Source organism: Chironomus tepperi, unplaced genomic scaffold (genome assembly GCF_022539635.2).
Source record: "Chironomus tepperi strain 1889 unplaced genomic scaffold, CSIRO-AGI_Ctep_v1 contig_82, whole genome shotgun sequence".
NCBI classification, from domain to species: domain Eukaryota; kingdom Metazoa; phylum Arthropoda; class Insecta; order Diptera; family Chironomidae; genus Chironomus; species Chironomus tepperi.
In genome coordinates, this window is record NW_027226204.1 from 788554 (window position 1) to 808191 (window position 19638).

The 19638-nt window shown below is 31.1% G+C and overlaps 2 protein-coding genes across 3 annotated transcripts in view; one reads left to right on the top strand and one right to left on the bottom strand.

The window, feature by feature from the left end:
* Positions 1-605: 605 nt before the first annotated feature.
* LOC139085793 (protein lin-52 homolog) lies at positions 606-1341 on the top strand. Of its 2 annotated transcripts, none has more exons than XM_070633945.1 (3): positions 606-628; positions 812-970; positions 1041-1341. In XM_070633945.1, the coding sequence occupies exons 1-3, from the start codon at positions 619-621 to the stop codon at positions 1193-1195; spliced, it is 324 nt and encodes a 107-aa protein (XP_070490046.1). In that variant the 5' UTR covers positions 606-618; the 3' UTR covers positions 1196-1341. The 2 variants fall into 2 exon arrangements, with proteins under 2 accessions (XP_070490046.1, XP_070490047.1); XM_070633946.1 differs by lacking the exon at positions 606-628 and adding an exon at positions 694-715.
* Positions 1342-2005: 664 nt separating this feature from the next.
* The window catches only part of LOC139085744 (unc-112-related protein-like), a 72722-nt gene continuing 55089 nt past the window's right edge, over positions 2006-19638 (bottom strand). Inside the window, exons 2-6 of the mRNA XM_070633884.1 lie at positions 9871-10019; positions 4010-4572; positions 3537-3944; positions 2692-3388; positions 2006-2621 (exon numbers count right to left, since the gene is read on the bottom strand). Coding sequence (XP_070489985.1) covers positions 2421-2621; positions 2692-3388; positions 3537-3944; positions 4010-4572; positions 9871-10019 — 2018 coding nt within the window. The 3' untranslated portion in view covers positions 2006-2420. The remainder of the gene's footprint in view (positions 2622-2691; positions 3389-3536; positions 3945-4009; positions 4573-9870; positions 10020-19638) is intronic.

Here is a 19638-nt window from a genome sequence, read left to right on the forward strand (position 1 = left end):
TACCAAATTTTCATTGTATGCGTAACATTCGTGGAAAATACACATCATATGTCTGATATAAACAAAAAAATTCTTCCACTAGCTTGTGCTCGAATTGAAAACACGAGTAACAAGTTTATCTAGCACGTGGTGTCTCTAGTATAAATATACATTTTATCGCACTTACTTGTTACTGGATCTTTTTTTTGCTACTGGATGATTTTCTTCTTATTTAATTTCAGCATATCTATGTCTTTGTGAGTTTTCTTCTTATTCCTTACATCTTGCAGTAATTTGATACTCGACCGGTATATTTGGACAAAGCAATTGTTCCTTAACAACCCGCATTTCACACAAAAATTGTTTGAGCACTGATTTATCAAATAAACAAAACAATTATTTTCTGAGAATGAGCGATTCTCTCAATTTCTCTCGATTCAATAAGTTAAAATAGTATTCATATATTCGCACCACTACATTGTGAAATTAATGACACTTAATCTTATCAAAACAAAAAACTTAAGTTTCAAAAAGTTATTAACGGTCAAAAAATATTCAAAAGTTTTTGAATTTTGAAACTTTTACTGAACGTACCTAACGGTCAAAAAAATTACTGAACACACTATTACTAAAAATAACATGTCAACGGGTAAGTAAATTAATTAATTAAACAGTGATTAAGCTTCTTTTAGACAGTACAAGTGCAATTAAAAGATACTTTAATTAATAATGCCTGGTATAATTAAATTTAAATTAACTGAAACCATGAATTTGAACAAAAAAATTGAATTTTTCAAAATTTTTAACGCTTTGTTTTTGTTTTTTTATCAAGCAGAAGACAACTTTTTATTGAGCTCTGAGAATCTCCGCGCATCGCCAGAATTATGGCCTGAAAAGATTCCTGGAAGTGATAATTTCACGAAAACTGTAAGCAAACATGTGAAGGAGAACGAAAATGGCTTAACTCAGGACGACATTAGAAATATTTACCGTAAGTTCGTTAAATTTAACATTCATGCTTTCAATTATCCAAATCTGATCCTGTAATTTAAAATTTTTAGAACTCGGAAGTTTACCAAAGACAGAAATTGTAGCTGAAATAAGACGATTGTATGACGAAGGATATCAATTGGGTGTTGAGGAAGCAAAGGAAGTGACGAGAGGAAAATATTTAAATATATTTACATCAAATGCACCACTACTAAAGAGGAAATGAGAGCATTAAACGATAATTTTAGAGGTCATTAATAGATTTTTCACTGTACTTTTTATTAAAACATAAAATTACATCCTTCTTTCTCAAAAAAAATAATATTTACAAAGAAGAAAATAATAAAAAATAGTAATGTAAAAAATACATAATATTAATTAATTCCATTAAATTATGTTGTTTGACGAATATTTTTTTTTATTTTATATTAAAGATTTTCTGATTAGATATCCAACTCATCTTTCAAAAAAATAAAGAAAATCATACATAAAAGGATTGTTTTTTTTTTTGTTAATTCTCTTGGTTCTTCATCGAAAAAAAAATAATATTATTAATTAAAGTTATATTTTACAGAAAAATACATTAATATATGTTTCATAAATTAGCATAAAATAAATCTTTCTAAAAAAATTGATTTTTTATTTTCTTTAATTAATTTAACATTTATGTCAGTTAGCTTTTAGCTAGAAAAATGGCTTCAAAAATTTGATTTATTTATTATCTTAAAAGAGCTTTTGGGATATGAAATTGTTCAAAATTGGGTTTGAAAGCCTTACAAATTTTTTCAAATTTTAGCTGTTGTAATGTTTTCAAAATTACAATTCATTTGAATATAAACCTTTCAAATGTTTTACAACTTGACTCAATGGTTTTTCAGAAAACCATTCAAATGACATAAACTGTTGGCTGTTCTAAGGTTTTGATTTCAACATTTTCTCTGAAAACCATTCAAATGTCAAGATTTTGGGCTGTTGTAAGGTTTTGATATCTCCATTTTGGCAGAAAATCATTCAAATGACTCAAACTGTGAGCTGTTGTAAGGTTTAAAAGTGACCGTTATGTAATTTGTATAGTTTTCAAACATTCAAACAATTTCAAATCCTTGCGAAAAATTGTAATTTTTTTGTTAAGTAGATTAATTAATATTCATGTGTGAATAGGCTTTTAAGACACATTTTGGCTTAATCTTTCAATTCAAGTTATTGTTCGGAGAAGAAAAATGTTTTCAACAAATCTTTTATTATTTACAATATTATTAATTTTTCTTGTATATGTGCTTAAGGCAAAATCGTGTCGTAAGTCAATTTATATTATTATTAACATGTAGTCCATCAATAAAACATTTTTAGATTATCAAATCGCAATTGTTTCTTTAAATAAAAACCAAAAAAAATAAAAAATAAAACTAACAAAAAAAAAGACTAAAAATAAGAATTTTTATTTAATTAAATTAATTCCATCCACCAGTTAGTTTGTGGAACATCTCCTCATTAAGCGTTTGATTGTTCTCTTTTGAGCGCATTGACATGAATATGTAACCGCCAATAAACTCGTGCACCACCTTGCAGTCAGATGACAAACATGAAAATACTGTGTTTTCGCCTTCAAATTGGATCATCATGTGCTTCACCTCCCAATTTACATTCCACGCCTTTATGATAAGAAAAATAAATAAAAATTTAATTACACTATAATTTTTAAAGTTCATTAATTATTCATACCTTCATTGAGTTATATCGCCATGTTTTGATATGATCCCCTGATGCCATGTCCATTTGCATAATTCTATTATTTGCAATACCAAGAAGACATGCCTTTTTGTGTCCATCGAACTTGATGACAAACAATGAAACGCCATATTCGGGCAAACTTTGCCATGCCTTTATGTAATTTAATTTGGCATCAATCAGTGACAAATCTTTAACATTTGCATGTGCATCTAACATTCGGTGTGCTGCTTTACCCTTTAATTTCTTAACAAATCGTGGTGCCAAATACTCTTGTGAATCAATATTGTTTGGATTAATATTAACAGTTGGTGCCTGTGCTGGTTTTTGCATACTAAGGAACGATCGAATACTTGACACTTCACTCTCATATGAACTGTCGGCAAGTGAACGTCCCTTTGCAGCTAGACGACATGCAGCCATCCATTTTGCATATTGCTCTTCATTATCACATCGAATCCATACTTCACTATTTGGTCCATTACCATATTCTGGCGGCACTTCCAATTTAATATGGAATTTTCCTTGTGCCAAATTCACTTCTGGTGTTACTTCACATCCTCTTAAATTGATGGACACGGCTGGTGGTGCACTGCTTCGACTTTCTTCGCGACTTTTGTATAGATACAAATGCAAATCTTTGTATGTGAACCAGTAACGTTTATAGGCTTTCAATGTGAACTTTTTGGGTCTATAAGGAAGAAAAGAAGATTTTATTGAGTATATTGATTGGAAGTGATGTCATTTGGATGTATTATATGATACAGATTGATATTTCAACGGAATTCCAATATAATACAAAAATAATACAAATTCAAAGCATAAATCATCAAACTTACTTGAAGAATCGCAAATAATCATTCAATTCCGGTATATGTGTAATATCTCCATTCTTTGTTCCATTTTGTGGACCTTCCAATGTAATTTGCAATTCACTCAATGCAGCATCGATGTCATCATCACCTTCCTTATCCAGACTTGACGTATCAATTCCAGAATCTGGTTGTGGTTGATCATTCTGGATGTTAATTTGCAATTGTAATGCACCAAACATCAACATTTCTTCTTCTGTGCAATCCAATTCTTCGTTCAATAACGTCCATTTAGCTTGTTCGTAAAGTTGATTGATTCTCACTTGATCATACTTTGGATTGATGTCAAAGAATGAGAAATATTTGAAGCGAAGGCATAAAGTATCAAACTCACGAATGCCCTGCTCCATAATAGACAATGATGAGTCCAACCATCTACAGAAATAAGAAAAGAAAATTGTAAATTTATGGAAATGACTTAATAGATCATGATTGCTTACCCAACGTTCATGCGGGCTCGTTCAACAAGTGATTTTGGTCGAACAAGCTTTGATATGGCTTCGGGACTTGGCGCACGAGGACTATATGCCAAGTTCTCAATGAAATCTCCAAGACTAGATGATGAATCATTGAAATTTGTATGATTAAAACCATTTGAATGGTGACGTAATGTTCCAGTTGGTGAACTGATTGGTGTACCACCTAGTGTTGTATTATGTGGAGGTGGTGTTGGTCGTTGTGCAACTGGTGCACATGAAAATGGACGATCATCTAAACTGTTATCACTTCCATGAAAGCTATTTGAATGTGTTGGTATGAATGTGTTTGTATCTGGTGCTGGATTGATATATTGATTGTTTTGATAATTTCCATTCTGTTCCACATGCATCTTCTTTTTTGGCTGATCTGCATAATTTCTCTTCAAATGCTCCGGTGATAATGGCTTGCATAATGACAATTCTTCTGGATACCGAATGCCCAAATCTTTACATAAATTAACAACAGCTCTGAATGTTTTGACTGAGAAATCGACACGGCAATCGATGTAACGAAGATCAGGGATCTGTAAATGGAATAAATAACTTGGATGTTTACATAAGGTTTACCATAGTCAACGTATTCATTCATAAATAATCGTATATAAGGCAACTACTACCATTCATAAAAATCACAAATAAAATATTCAAAGAAGCTGTTGCTTGCTTATTTTACGTCCCACGCATGAAACAATTTTTTAGTCATTCATAAAAATGAGTCGCAGATGAAAACAACAAGGTAGCAAACTTGAATTTTCTTAGAAATTTTAACGGTTCTTTGAAATTTAAATTTTTAACGGATTTTAAAAATTCAAATTTTAAGTTCAAATTTTGAACTTTAAAATATATTCTTAGTCACTAATGGACTTTTTTTTTCGTGGAAATATTCATGACAAATTTCAAATTAATTCAGTTGAATTCTCAATTAGTAAGTCAAAAACCTTGCAGAATCAAGATACTAATCTTACAATGTATCAAGGAATTTAAGCTATTCACTAATTAAAATTACAAATCAAAGAACGACTTGTAAGCCTGTTTTCATTCATAACATTCCATTAAATAATATATTATGTGCTTGAGAAACTGCGAAATACATTTAAAAATACTAATAATATGAGGGTGTTCCATGCCGCTCACTGCCCACTTCATCCGAATGTCATACTCATATTTTTACTATTAATGGATATATTCGCAGATATCTTTTGACTAATCTGACTTTATTTGCATTTAAGTTCTTGTTAAACTAATTCACAGATTTTTCATATCATGAAATAATTCTTTTGTGTGTGATGAGACGGCGATGACCAAAAATGACTGGATATTCTGCTGGGCAATTTATTTACGCCTTTGTAATCTGGACATAAATATTTTTGTGCTAATTCATTGCTTACATTTCGGATGAAAAATGCCTTTTTCATGATTAATTTTCCTTATTTTTGGAAAGATTCTTAAACTCTGTGAAATTGCATGTCTGTATCTGCTTAATAAGCAATTCAGACTTATTATTTAAAATCTCATATTTTAATACACAAATGTTAGTAAACTCAATTAACTTTTGACCTCAAACCTCATGTATTTGCTGTATTGTACAACTGTCATCTCCATAACATTTGTCAATGACCGCTTTAGTTGCAATATTACTTAAAGTGTTTGAAATCGTACGTTTAGTGCGGTTTTTGCTCCTGATATGGTTGATTGATGAGGGATCATAGTCACATGAAAATATTGAAGTGGTTTTGTATGTTTTGACAGTTGTGACTGATTTGAGGCTATTGATAGCTACTAAATGGACTTTTGAAGGTAGTCTAATGTGTCAAAAATTGACATTTTAATTAAACTGCAATTTAAATGAAAAATTCGTTTCTGAACACAGCAAGCAAAATTTGAATTTGAAAAGTCCGTTAGAATTCAAATATCAAATTCGTTAAAATTCAAAATTTTGAACTTTACGAATTCAAATTCACCACTTTCGTTAGAACTCAAATTCACCAATTTCGTTAGAATTCAAATTCACCAAATATGTTACAATTTAAATAATTCAAATTCGTTAGAATAAATTAAAATTTGTCAGCTGTCATGACAAACTTCCTAGGAAATATCAATTCCATGATCAAAAATGACATCATCAACATCGACTAACAAGTGCCTCGACAATCATAAAATATCATATGGTCAACAAATTAGTTAAATTTATTGCTATATTAATGATTAATCCCCAAAAATACAAAAACGCGTGCTTCTTCAAATTAAAAATAATCCAGTCAGTAAATCAACGTTATTAAATGATCATCGACTTAACAAAAGAAGAAGCAGGCAACTTCCTTTGCATCATCACATCACATTTATTTAACTTGAGGGCAACAGACATTAAGTGATGATGAAATCTTTTAGTCATTAACACATAATATGAAAATTGAAATTCTTTTATAATCAGGAGATTCAAGTGTGAATAGCATCGATGAATCAATATGTATAGTCGATGGACATGCATACACAAGCTTTATGAATGTAAAACAGACTTGAAAAAAGCTTGATTCTTGAAACTGATTTACACCTGACAATTTTTTTCATTCATTTTTTTGTGTCTATATCGCTGCCGTACACAACAATTTTTCATGCTACACTGGTAATTTGCTGACTTACATCATGGTCAAATGGTATGTACGTTTAATGTTATATTTTGCCGGTAATGTAAGCAACAAAACCTCTCAATCTTTCTCACTTGCATAAAACTCCCTAAAGGCATTGACATGAGATTTTTATTAAATTCCTTCAACTATCTAATGGATTTAGTGATATTTTATTTATATGCATTAACTTAATTCACGACACCTTCATGACTTTTGATTGGAATTTATTAAAACGGAATGTACGGTGGGCGACAAATGACTTTGATATTTGAAAATGTTGTGTCTATATATCTTTTTCAGCATACCAAAAATAACAAACAACAGGTTGGTATCGGCGATCTTTGTAAACTATATTGCACAGGCTTTTGTGTAATTAAATTTTAAATTTGCAATTCCATTTTAATTTATTTAAAAGCATTAATTATAACATTCTTTTCTTTTCTGTGTGGTCATGGGAGAGCAATTTACGACTATGTTTTATTCCACCTTCTAATTCGTAGCTGGATTTTGTGGTAAATATGTAAGAATGCTTATTATGGACATTTAAGATTTTTTTGATAAAATATGAAGGTTTTGTTGTTTTTTCTAGGCTTTAAAGGTTTGTTATTGATGGTTTTGTAGATTTTTGTGCAATTTGAGTTTAAAAGCTTGTGTTTTTCTGGATTAGACAACATCCAGTAAGGAAATATTCTACAATAACAAACATCCAGTTTAGATATTTTATTTGAACTGTTTTCATAAATTATGAAGGATTTCTAGCCTTATAAGGAATTTTATTAGCTGTTGGTGCACTGCTTGTTTACAAACTTCAGATCAAATGACATCCAGTAAGGAAATTTATAGCAAAAATAAGATCCAGCAAATAAAAAATTATCTCAATATTTATCCAGTAACTCATCAATTTGACGACAAGCGCTTGAGTCACTCACCCAGCATGATCTCATAACTTTACTAAACTCTATCTATTATTCATATAAATGTGCAAAAAAATTCCCTTTAAAAAGCATGAAATTTCCATAACATGGAAGAGCCATTACACGAGAGTAAATGCTTAACATAAAATTATTCAATTAGTGTTAAACAAAACAGCCGCGGATGGATGGGTTGGAAGTTTTTAAAATTTCGCACGTATTTTAGATTAAGCTAGAGATAGATGATTGAGTGTATTTTTAGGCTCAATTATAGCTCGCGGCAGTCGTTTTACAACAAACTATTGTTTATTTCATGAAATCCGTCATAATATAAAATTTATGACTCGAAAAAAATTAAGCTAATGATAAATTCTCTAAAGCTATTACGGAAATTTCAATCACAAAAAACTTTTATTTTTTGTGCTCGTAAAATTAAGAAACGTGATCCATAAAATATTAAGGAGGTGTATGTACACATGTTCATGATTTCCGTTGTCATTCTTATATGTATTACACAATTTGCTAATGAATTTGATGCTAATTGTGTACAGCTTGTCATATGAGAATATAAAAATAATTAATTAATGTTTGTAGGACTGTGCAGTTCATTAATTCATTATTTTGGCAGATATAACTGTTAAGTCGAAAGTTCTTCCTTCATTGTAAGTCAATTGTTCTGTTTGAAACAATGGTGGTCTAAGGAAGTAAGTCATACAATGCAAAATTTAGTTGCTACAAGTTGGGATGCATTCAATTGTGATGTCTAATGTCTGGATTCTAGAATCTGGTACCAAGAACCAGTCAAGAGCAACAGGGTTAAGTGGAAAGCCTCCAAATGCAACCCAAGCCAGACTTAAGCTCCATACAGGAAGATGGTTACAGTAAGTAAGATTGAAGCACACATTGAACTGTTGCAACCACAGTGCCGTGACGATTGCATACTTAGGATCAAATGACATCCAGTTGACAAAAACAGCCGAATTCGATGAGTATCCTGCCATTTTGGTACCGATCAATGACATTGTGGATCTTCTGGATCTCAATTAAAAAATTCTAAGACTATCCATCTCCAGAGTCACTAAACAACAAACAACCTCAACTAATTTAATGCTTATAATCTGACAGACGTCACTTATTGCTGACCCAATACTAAATTTTCTCATTATTGGACTGAATTAATCGAGGCGCTAACTTACTTTTCATTATTATATTTTTATTAATTTTTATATGTCAATTGCCTGCCATATAATCATTATAAACACTTTATTGGACTTTGATGTGATGTCGTCATTTATGTCCATAAAATAAATTTATGCAAATCATTATTGGAAACGATATTTTTTTCCACAGAATATGCAAATACTGCAATGAGCACTTGAGAATGATATTTTTAATGACATGACACTTTGCCTATCTCGCTCTAACAGCACAAAAGTGTTTGTTCATAATTACTTTACCAAGCTCTCATCAAACTCATTACAAACTTTAAGCTTGAAATGATGTAATTCAATAAGTGATGGACTTATAAGGAATAAGATATAAAAAGTGAATTGAGCATTTGAAAAATGTTTGTTTATGCCAGTCAGTAGCAAATGTGACACAATTTTATGCTCATGACTGGCTCTCATAATAGAAAAAGTCAACTATCTCTTGAGAATAATCAATTTTGAGATGCAATCATTGTCGGTAGCAAATTTTTATGCAATTTTTTTAATTGAATAATTTTTTTTGCAACATTTTTAAGCTGCTTGGAATGTTTTTACAATTTATTTGGCACCAATTTGCAATATTAAATTCCGTATTTGATATTGAGTTGATTTGATGTGAAACTAATTGGCAGATGATTGATTTTGTTGCTGATTGGTTGGATATTATTGATTGAAAATTGTCAGATATGATTCAAATTCTAACGGTCTTTTGAAATTCAAATTTTTTGAACTTAAGATTATAGTTGCTTACCCTTTCTTGTTGTTTCAAAATTTGTGAATCCGTTAAAATTTCAAAAAATTCTTGTTTCTTGAACTTCAAAGTTCAAAAAAGTTAAAGTTGCTAATCCCTTGTTCTTTCAAAAACTGTTTTTCCGTTAAATGTTCAAAAATTTATTTTTTTGATCCTAAATACATAGTTGCATACCCCATTGTTCTTTCAAAAAACTTTTTTTCCGTTAAAGGTTCAAAAATTAAATTTTTTGAACCTAAATACATAGTTGCATACCTCTTGTAATTTCAAAAATTGCGTTCCCCTTAAATTTTCAAAAAATTAAATAAAAAGTTTCAAAGCTTACCTGAACTCTAAGAATTTTGTGCATTGGTGTGAAGTGGAGAAGTGCATCAGCATGAAGACCAACTTGATCAAGTGTCGAGCGTGTTCTCGTAAGCCAAATATTTCTTGCAGGCCACCATAATGCATGATCTGACCAATCTTTTGGATTTGCTATAAATAGACATAAAAAAAATGATGCAAACATTAGTCATCAATTTCAATTTTGAGTGATTTATGATATAAATAGATATAAATATTTCCCACAGCCATAGAATTGGACGTAATATGAATATTTATGACTTTATTTTCATTTTTTATATTCATGGAAAATTTCCATCCTTGATCTATGGCAAGACATGTTCATTTTATCTACGGAATGCTTTCTTCAAACCATGAAAATGCAAAAAAAATCAACACAAGCACATCCAAAGTCTCTCTTCCTCACTTACTCGGTCGTAAATTTTATATTCATCAAATATCAAACAGATTTAACCTTGAGGCGAACTAAAAATGTCAATATAATGGATAATATACGTGTGTTTATGTGCGTTTTCTCTTCCATTTATTTGTTTTGCAAACGGAGGAGCTGAAAAACGATAAAAATAGCGTCGCGAATGCTAGCAAGGAATACGAAGATGAGCTAAAAATTTTCATGGCCTTGGCAATAATAACAATAATAATTATATATGTATGTACGACGTCTTTCTTTTATACATACAGTAATATGTGAAAGGAATTCATTTCGGGTAAAAGAAAATCCACATGCTGTAAACATTCAGCACATGTGTTTACTCAAAATGCTATTGACATTCAATCGAGCGTATTGAGGAATGTGAACTTCTCATCTAGAGTATAATCGATAATAATGATCGATAAAGATGAGCTTTGCAAAAATTGAGTAAATTGCCTGGCATTGACTGTTTTCTGTTTTCATTAAAATTGTTAATAAAATTTATTGTTTCTCGGTTTTTTTATATTGAGAAATATTACATTACTATAATAGACATAGCTTCACTTAATAAAGCATCTTGAGTTTAAAATCAATTTTAGTTAATTAAAGTGTTTATTATTCTAAATTAATAAGACATTATTGCTACAAAGTTCGCAATTCATGTGCAATTGATTATTTTTAGTTTCAAGGCTTTAAAATGCTTTGAACATCTGCTGGATGTATAAATTTTTAGGTTCATAGCTGTGGATAGTACAAAGTAATGCTCAAAGACAAGCATGAGTAGGCTTTCTTGGAAGCAAAATGTGGAAAATTGTAAAGAATTTGAAATGTAAACAAAAAATTTATATGACGTGAAGTTAGCTTCAACAAAGAAAATTCAAAAATAATTTCAAAGATTCCTGTGATCATGTGAAAAAGAGGCGAAGATGATGTAAGATTCACAAAAGAAATCCCCAACAATAAACCTTAAAGTTCACGCTTTCATAACATAATTGAAATCATATTGCCCGTAAGCAATTTGTATGAAATAATAGCTCATCATTATCACCATTATTATCCTTTGCTTCTACAACAGATTCAATAAACTGAAACTGATGTGAAGGAATTTCACTTCTTTTATAATTCAATTTTCATATTAATTTCAAAGGCAATTCATTACAGGCAAAGCGGCTAAATGCCAAAAGGAAATTTGCCATGTGAATCAGGTCATGGATAATATCATCAATGTATGCTCGTAAGGTGCAAACATCAACACTTTGCATTAAATTTTAATGCATTTCTATGTACATTTTTCATTCCTTTTTCTTCTCATTCACTTAATAAATCTAATTAATAACAGACAATTAAGTCTAATCGCTTTTAGACACAAAACTTTCATTGGCATAGGATATAAAGAAGCGAAGTAAGGCTGTGCAATGGAATGAATAAAATTTATTATGTGGAAAATCAAAAGGTGTGACCGGCTATCGCCAATTAGACACAGATTCTTTTTCATTTCCCATACTTTATCGCGCGCAAAAAAAATCAATGTTTAGATTAGAAGTCATGACAAATTAAAGATTCAAAGCGAACTGACGAAAGGCTGCATTTGATTCCGATTGTGAATTGATTGATTTATACTTTACAATCGTTTGTCTAATGCCGCTCGGTGATCATCAATCCGGGAAAAGAGAGATTGAAGGAAAAATAATATAATTCATTATAGTTCGTGTATGTATGCATTTATTGACTTCTTTGATGTTCTTCTAGGGGATAATAGATAAGTTAGGTATTGCACTGGGTCTAGCATTAAGGTAGTCGAATGACAATCTCTTTTGACTCCTATCATAGAATCTTATGTTCCATGACTACAGCTGGTTACTGTTTGATCAGAATTACGTTCTTTGATCCTTAGGTTCATTGTGATCTTAGATACTAATCCATATCTGTAGGCAAATCTGCCAGTGCCAGAGTAAGGTATTTATGGTCGAATGGCTAGACAACTGACCAGATATCCACAATCATCTGATTTGTGAAGTCATGGGTTCGATTCCTACCAGAGGTCAATCTCTCAATTGTTGCATAGAACACATAAACTGTATTCCGCGATTCTCTATTGTCTCTTTGAATTGTATGCCGTGTGCGACTACGATTGAGGCTTATCAACAATCAGATGCGTTGTAACGCAAATATCCGGACAATGCTAACATGGAGTGTCCGACAATATGCCAAGAATTCTTACAAATCTTACGACATTACATCAACTAAGTATGCCATGCCATGCCATGATCTAGCACAATATGCAACTTCCGGACATAACAAAGAATCCCTTTAAGTAAACGGAACCTCATCTGCTAACAACTCCAATAGAGTCATTTCAACAAATTATAAATCCATCATGTTTTCCTGCGTCCTACAAAAGTATACATCTCAATAGCAATAATTTTCCCCTTTGATGTCTCATTTCTCTTCTTCTATAAAAATTCAATAAATCTATTTTATTTCATTATGAAGGCGTACAATTGCCTCATATCTCATAGCTATTGATGTTCATTATATTATGTAGTATATATTTTCATATTTTACATGACCTATTTGATTCATGACCTTCGAAAACACTAATTGAGATTTTTATTATTAAATAAACTCTTTTTTTTTAGATGAAAAAAATTAAAAATTGTGACTATACATTGTAGTAGTTTTAAGACGTAGATGTAAGGTAATGAAAAACAAATGGCTCGTCATTATACTTTATAGAGCAATTTATAGAAGTAAAGTTATTAATGAGAGAGAATTCATATAAATAATAATGAAGGGTTGATAACTTTAATATGTGGCTTGTGCATCTGGTGCTTTTTATTTATAGCTTGACTGCCTTACTTTGCTTTTTTGTTTCGCTTGAAAGATTCACTGTTGGATATGATAGTTTTATAGCATAGAATTGCTTTTGTTGATTAATGAGTGTATTCAACTTTTGGTTTTGTTTTCTTGCGACATTTAGATCCAATAATGTCTAAATATGTACTGGATCTTAGTTACAAGCCAATTCGGATTGACTTTTATGGAAATGAACAAAATTAAGGAACTGATATATCGAATTTATTAAGATAATCAAGATCCAGTAAACGTAAACAATTAAAAAATCCAGTTTAAAAGTCACCAACCCCATCGAATGATCTCACCAACCTTTCCGCAAACTGTAACTACAATCACACCCGTTATATGTTCAATAGATGAAAGAATTCCAATAGAAATCGAAAGTGTCGATTGTTTTCAGTGCCTTTTTATTTCTGTTTCTCATGGTTCATTGCATTCAATTAACTGCCATCGATTGTGTCATCGTTATGGACTCCAATAAAGTAAACAAAAAAAAAGTTCAATCTGTTCATGTTTATTATTTGCTATTATTGCGGCTGAGCTTTATCTCTTTCCTGCCATTTCTTTTTGGAGTGCACATAACCAGACCTAACCTAATTCGATGTGAAAAGTTTTAATGTTGGTTTTTTTTTTTTTACTTCTTTTTATTGCCATAAGCGTCGATAGATAGATAGACAGACATGGAAAAGCCACAAACGTAAACACACAAATCACGAATTTAATTGAAAGCATTGTAAGAATTATGGATTTTCATTATGGAACGGAATAAAATCATGGCTGACGCCAATTTTTTTATAAGGTTTATTGGCACTTTAAAGTCAAACAAAGTTCACACAGAATCGAGAAAAATTGAGAGCATCATTGGAAAAATTGGATATAAAAATAAAGAGTGTCATAAATTGTCTACATGAGTCATGTCCAGAGAATGGAAAGATGAAAAAGCTTTTTGGACACGCTTTGTGTCTGCAACAATAGGAAGAGCAAGTCAATGTTTCCTCCATTGTTCATTATCGTCTCTCGATACATATTTTTGTCGATTCCAATAAATTACAATGTTTCACTAAATGATCATTGAAATGTCGTGACTTGAGACGCTTTTTTTGATTCGCAACATACTTTTTATGATGAAAAGAAGTAAGAAGAAAGGTTGTGAAAGACGTAACTCAACAATTGCAGGCTATTGTAGGCTGATGATGTATATTATCTCATAAGATTGAGAAACAATGGACAAGCGACATATGCTTTTATTATTCTTGACTTGCTTGCTTACAAATAATGGCAATGGTAAAGAATGGAATCGAGATAGATATAGATCGTGTTTACTAAATTGAGAGCTTCCTGCTTTTCAGTTGTTCGAATAACATAATTCACGTAAAAATACGTGTATTGTTTAGTTAGTGCTGAATTTGTACAAAGATTAATGATCAGGCATGCGGGTGCATTGAAATTTACTTTTCGTCAACCTTAAATGGACTTTTTTAAAACTTTAAATCATAGTAAACTTGGATTTATTTTATTAAAATTTCAATTTTTAGTTCCGATCCCTCATCATTCGTTTGATTTATGGCTGGACAATAAATTTTCATCGCTACAAATGTAGCAGCACATAATGAATGTAAGTAATTTATTAAAAATGAAATTTACTACCCCGATCTTTTACATAAAAATAATAACTTTATCAAAATTCATTAACATCAACATATATCCATTAATTTTTACACCTTAATGACTTTCTGAGCAAGCAAAAATGCTCATTGAAATGTGAAGCCACCATGTAGAAAGGTAGTCACACTTTTACTTTCAACCATACCGCGATAATTATCTAGATCTAATCATAAATACAGAAAAAAAGTAGTTTTTGTCATGGGGTGAAGAGCCTCTCATGTGTGCAATAATGGAAATAGACTTTCGTGACTCTTTTGTTTATTAAATATCATAATAATCATAAAAAACGTGTACATCACACGAATATGCGGGCATTGAGCAATCAATCAGCGCTTATCACTGATGAGTTGATCTTTTTGTGGCAAAAGGAGAAGCATTGCCAAGTACAAAAGCGACTCGATTAAGTCATATTGAAAATATTTACGAAATTGTTCATTTTGAATGGGTTTGTTCTTGTATGATGTCCAAAATATGAAGAATGAAGGGTTTAGAGCTAATTTACACTTGATACAGACTTTGTGTTGATATTATTCCAATTGTTGTCCTTTATTCTCGTAGTTTTGATACCATTTGTGTCCAATACTTCCTTGTTTAGATGTTTTCTCTTTAAAATATAAATCCAGACTGAATTTTTCTTGCAAAATACTCAATCTCGCGCCAAAAATTACAAAGTTCAAAATTTGAACTTCCCTTTAAATTTCAACTTTCCGTTACATTTTAAAACATTAATTTCCGTTAATTTTCTTTACCCTTGAATTCTCAACACCAAATTCTTCACAGTCGTCACTTAAAAACGACCTCGAATGTCTATACGCAAAAATGTCTTTCAGTTAAGCTATAAATTAAGTCATTTCATGAAGTTTTTCAATCAACATGTATAATGGCGAATGCTAATAGCTTTTGTGCTGTATTTTTTGGTTAGTGTCCAATCTACATGTTTTAAACCCCAGTCAGCTCATAAATTTTGCATTTATTTCAGACCAAAAAATAAAAACACTTTTTTCGCGCTTTTAATTGCTTTTAAGCGCCATTGCAATGCCGATTACATAGTTTTTGGGTCGATTTGTCGCGACCATATGTCGATGATAAATTGGTTTGTTATGAATACTTTTTTTTTCGCTGTAAACGTTTCACAATTTAAATTATGTTGTTGTTTCTACTGAAGCAGTTCCATGCAATTCCATATTAAGTATTTTGATTTCATGGAAGTTATAAGCTAATGGAGAGACACTGTAGAACTAATGATTGAGGCGCACTTTAGAGACTAATTTTAGAGTTTGAGCTGATGATTAATTAGGATTAAGTGTTTGATGGATATCATCATTGTGTTTTGAGGTTATGTTATGAATTTGGAACTGACAAGTTGGGAGTCGACTTAATTGTGTGTTTTCTTATTTGTCGGTGCATTAGTAAGGTCTGAAAGGCTGAAAGGTTAAGGAACAGACAATCATCTCGGTTTTAAGGACATAAAATTGATTCCAAAGCCAACTATGATTCTAACTAAGTATTCTAGTCCAAAATGAACAAAAACTGCATCAAATCCACAGTAAACCGAATCAAAGATTCAAAGAAATATCGAAACCAAGTCAGTATGTCTATTGCAGCACAATTTAGAACAGAAAAAAAGTAAACTAAAGAAAAAATCAAATAAATTTGAGGTGCGCCAATTGAAATCAACAGTGAACTATGAATGAAATCGTGAAATTATATTCAATGCTATGGATATGCTCGGTAAAAAAACTAAAAATAATAACAAGCGAAAGACATGAATCCCCTGACAGAAGTGATTTATTTCTATAACTTAATTTCTTCAATCCTCTCCTTTTTTGAACGCGGTCAGATATAAAAAGTATCGACATAAAGTTTTTCGAGTTCTTTTATGATGCATAAAATTAATGTTGCTCATCATCATTATTGCTGCCATAATGAAAATTAAAAATCCCTTTTTTGAATAGATCTGTTTTTGGAGATAAGGAATTAACCGTCATTTTTGTACATTATTGTTGCCTAGTCTTCATTGCTACACATTAGAGACGCTTGAGAAAAAGGTCAATCTATAGTTTATTTGGAGATTAATGATGATAAATTAAGATTAAAATGAAATAAAGCTTGACCGAGACTTGGGTTCGGATATTAAATTCACATAAATCACATTTTTTTATTGAAATTTCTTATCATTTTCAAGTAGCCTCGCATAAGAGGATTTATAATTTATGAAACAAAATCCATTCATCGAGTCCCTCGCATTCACAGAAATAAGAACAGACCGGCAAATGATTCCCACAAGTGCTCTTCAATTTTAATGAAAAAAATCACCGCGCAATTTCTCTGACTTAAATGTTGCAACTCATAAGCCGAAAGAGAATTGAAAGAGGCAACATTAAGATTCTTCTTTCATGCTTAAGTTTAATAAATCTACTCGATTGTTGAGTGAGCTCTTCCGCCACAGACGTGCATAGATAAAAATACTTTGTATTATTCATGTACATTTGATTTCCATTCAACCATCTTATGTCTTTAAAATGCGAAAATAAAAAATTAGAAATGGCTTGAAATCTCTCACAACAGAAGAGATTATTTTCATGCATAAACATGGATTTCAGGGTTGGCTACGATGAAAGTTGGATTAAATTGTGAGATTCAGATCCAAACTTTACACAAAAACCTAAATAACCGGCCTAAATAAGAGATCGACATCTAGGCTGACTGTCTGGATCTTTTAGTGCCCAATTCTTGATGACTATATGAATCTGAAACTCTCACAACTCTTTCTCCAATAAAAAAATTTCAAATAAAGATTTGAAAATCTTTGTTTACATTCTGATTTGAATTTTGTTTTTCAAATTTCAGCCTTCTTGGACGAAATTGCTTGTCATATTATCGATCTTTTGTTACTTTACAGCTCAAAGTTATGTATTCAATATGTTCTTAGTTTCTTAAATGTCCAGAAAGCAATTAAATTACAAATTTTCTAAAATTTACAAAAATAAAGAAAACTTTGATTTAAATTTGAACTAAAATACCAAAAAACGTTACGTCTATAGAGAGTTAGTGACTGAAACTTTGTCATACTGTGTCAAACTATGTTCCTGAATGTTCAAATTCCTTCAAACTCAATTTACAATCTGACTCGTTTAACAAACCAGATAACAACACTGATAAAATATATCGTAACACTGTAAAACATAAAGGAAAGAATGCATTACTTTGAAATTCATGCCAATTAACTGTAATTGCAAATCTATTGGAAATACAATCAAAAAAATTACAAACTTAAAAATTTTTACATATTATTATTTATTACATAAGTCCCCGCATACAATCAGAATCAGCAACAATTAAGCGCATTTTGTTTTAGTTGTAGGCGTTTTTAATTTTTTTGCACTTGCCACATATAAGATTGTGAGCATTCTTTTACTGCACATGAAACATGATCGTGATTGCTACTAAGATTACTTTCAGACTTATCGTTTTAGGGGTTAATGTCTTTATTTTGTGGCATTAGCTGATTAAAATAAAATCAGAGAGAATAAAAATCAAGATTTAAATTCACATCCATTAAATACTTTACTTATCTCCAGCAACATCTAGCTACAGGTTTGAATATATTACATGTGTTGCATAAGTAATTTAATATTATAGCTATTAGAAATGCGTGATCCAATACGATAATATTGCAATATTTAAGTGTGAAGCTTTATATGAAGAAAATCCAAAATTGAAATGTTAATGTAAATAGGAAATTGGAAAGGGTTGGAAACTGCATAATTTAAAATATAATCTCTCAATCTAACCAGATAGACAGGCTTAATAGGCGTTCAAAATTTGTTATACACAATTGAAATGTTTTGACTTGAATTTCCTGATATGATTAAAATTGTGTTGGTTTGGAATTTTTGTATTGTATCCCGAGCGACTCAAGAAACTTCTGATACGCCTCCTATCCCAAGCAACACAATGCGACGAAGTATGTATCAACCAAAATAATGGGTCAAAAGCAGCTGTCATTTTTCAACACGGCAACTTCACTTCCTACTTTACAGACAATACGGCGCACAGAGTTTCGAACTGAACACAGTATGTTGTTCGGGTATTAAGGCTTTTTTGACACATCCATCAACATCAAATGACGATTGTCTCTATCAGAATAGCACAAGTCAGTTGATTGTAAAAAATTCAAAATCTGACACGCAGGTCGGCCAATTGCGAATGGTGCTGGATCTAAACCAAATACGGCACCATGTCAGAGTCATAAACATGGCCTGAGGTTGGATTCTGTATTGGATGAACCGACTTGTACTATTCTGATCCAAACTTGACACATAAAAGTAAATTACCCCTAAATCTGTGTCACTCTGAGACTGACTGTCTGGATCATTTAGTTCAAAATATATTCAATGATTATGAATGAATACTGAAACTCAAGGAATCAATCTAATGGACTTCAAAAAAGCTTTGAAAGATCTTTGTCTTAAATCTGATTTGAATTTTGTGTTTCAAAGCAGCCTTCTTGGTGAATTGCTTGTCATAATATCGAATTTTGTTACCCCACAGCTCTATTTATGTCATGCCAAAATGATCTATACTTGTTACAATACCAGAAATCCCACTCGATTATAAATAATTCGAAATATAGACTTCTTAAGTGCTTTGAGCTTCAAATCTGCAACTAAAATACAGTAGAACGTTCATCTATCGAGAATTAGTGACTGCGAACTTTGTAATACTGTGTATTATGTTATCTGTCTGTTAAAACTCAATTACAATCTGGATCGTATGAAATAACCAGATAACAACACTGATAGTCACGTACGTAAC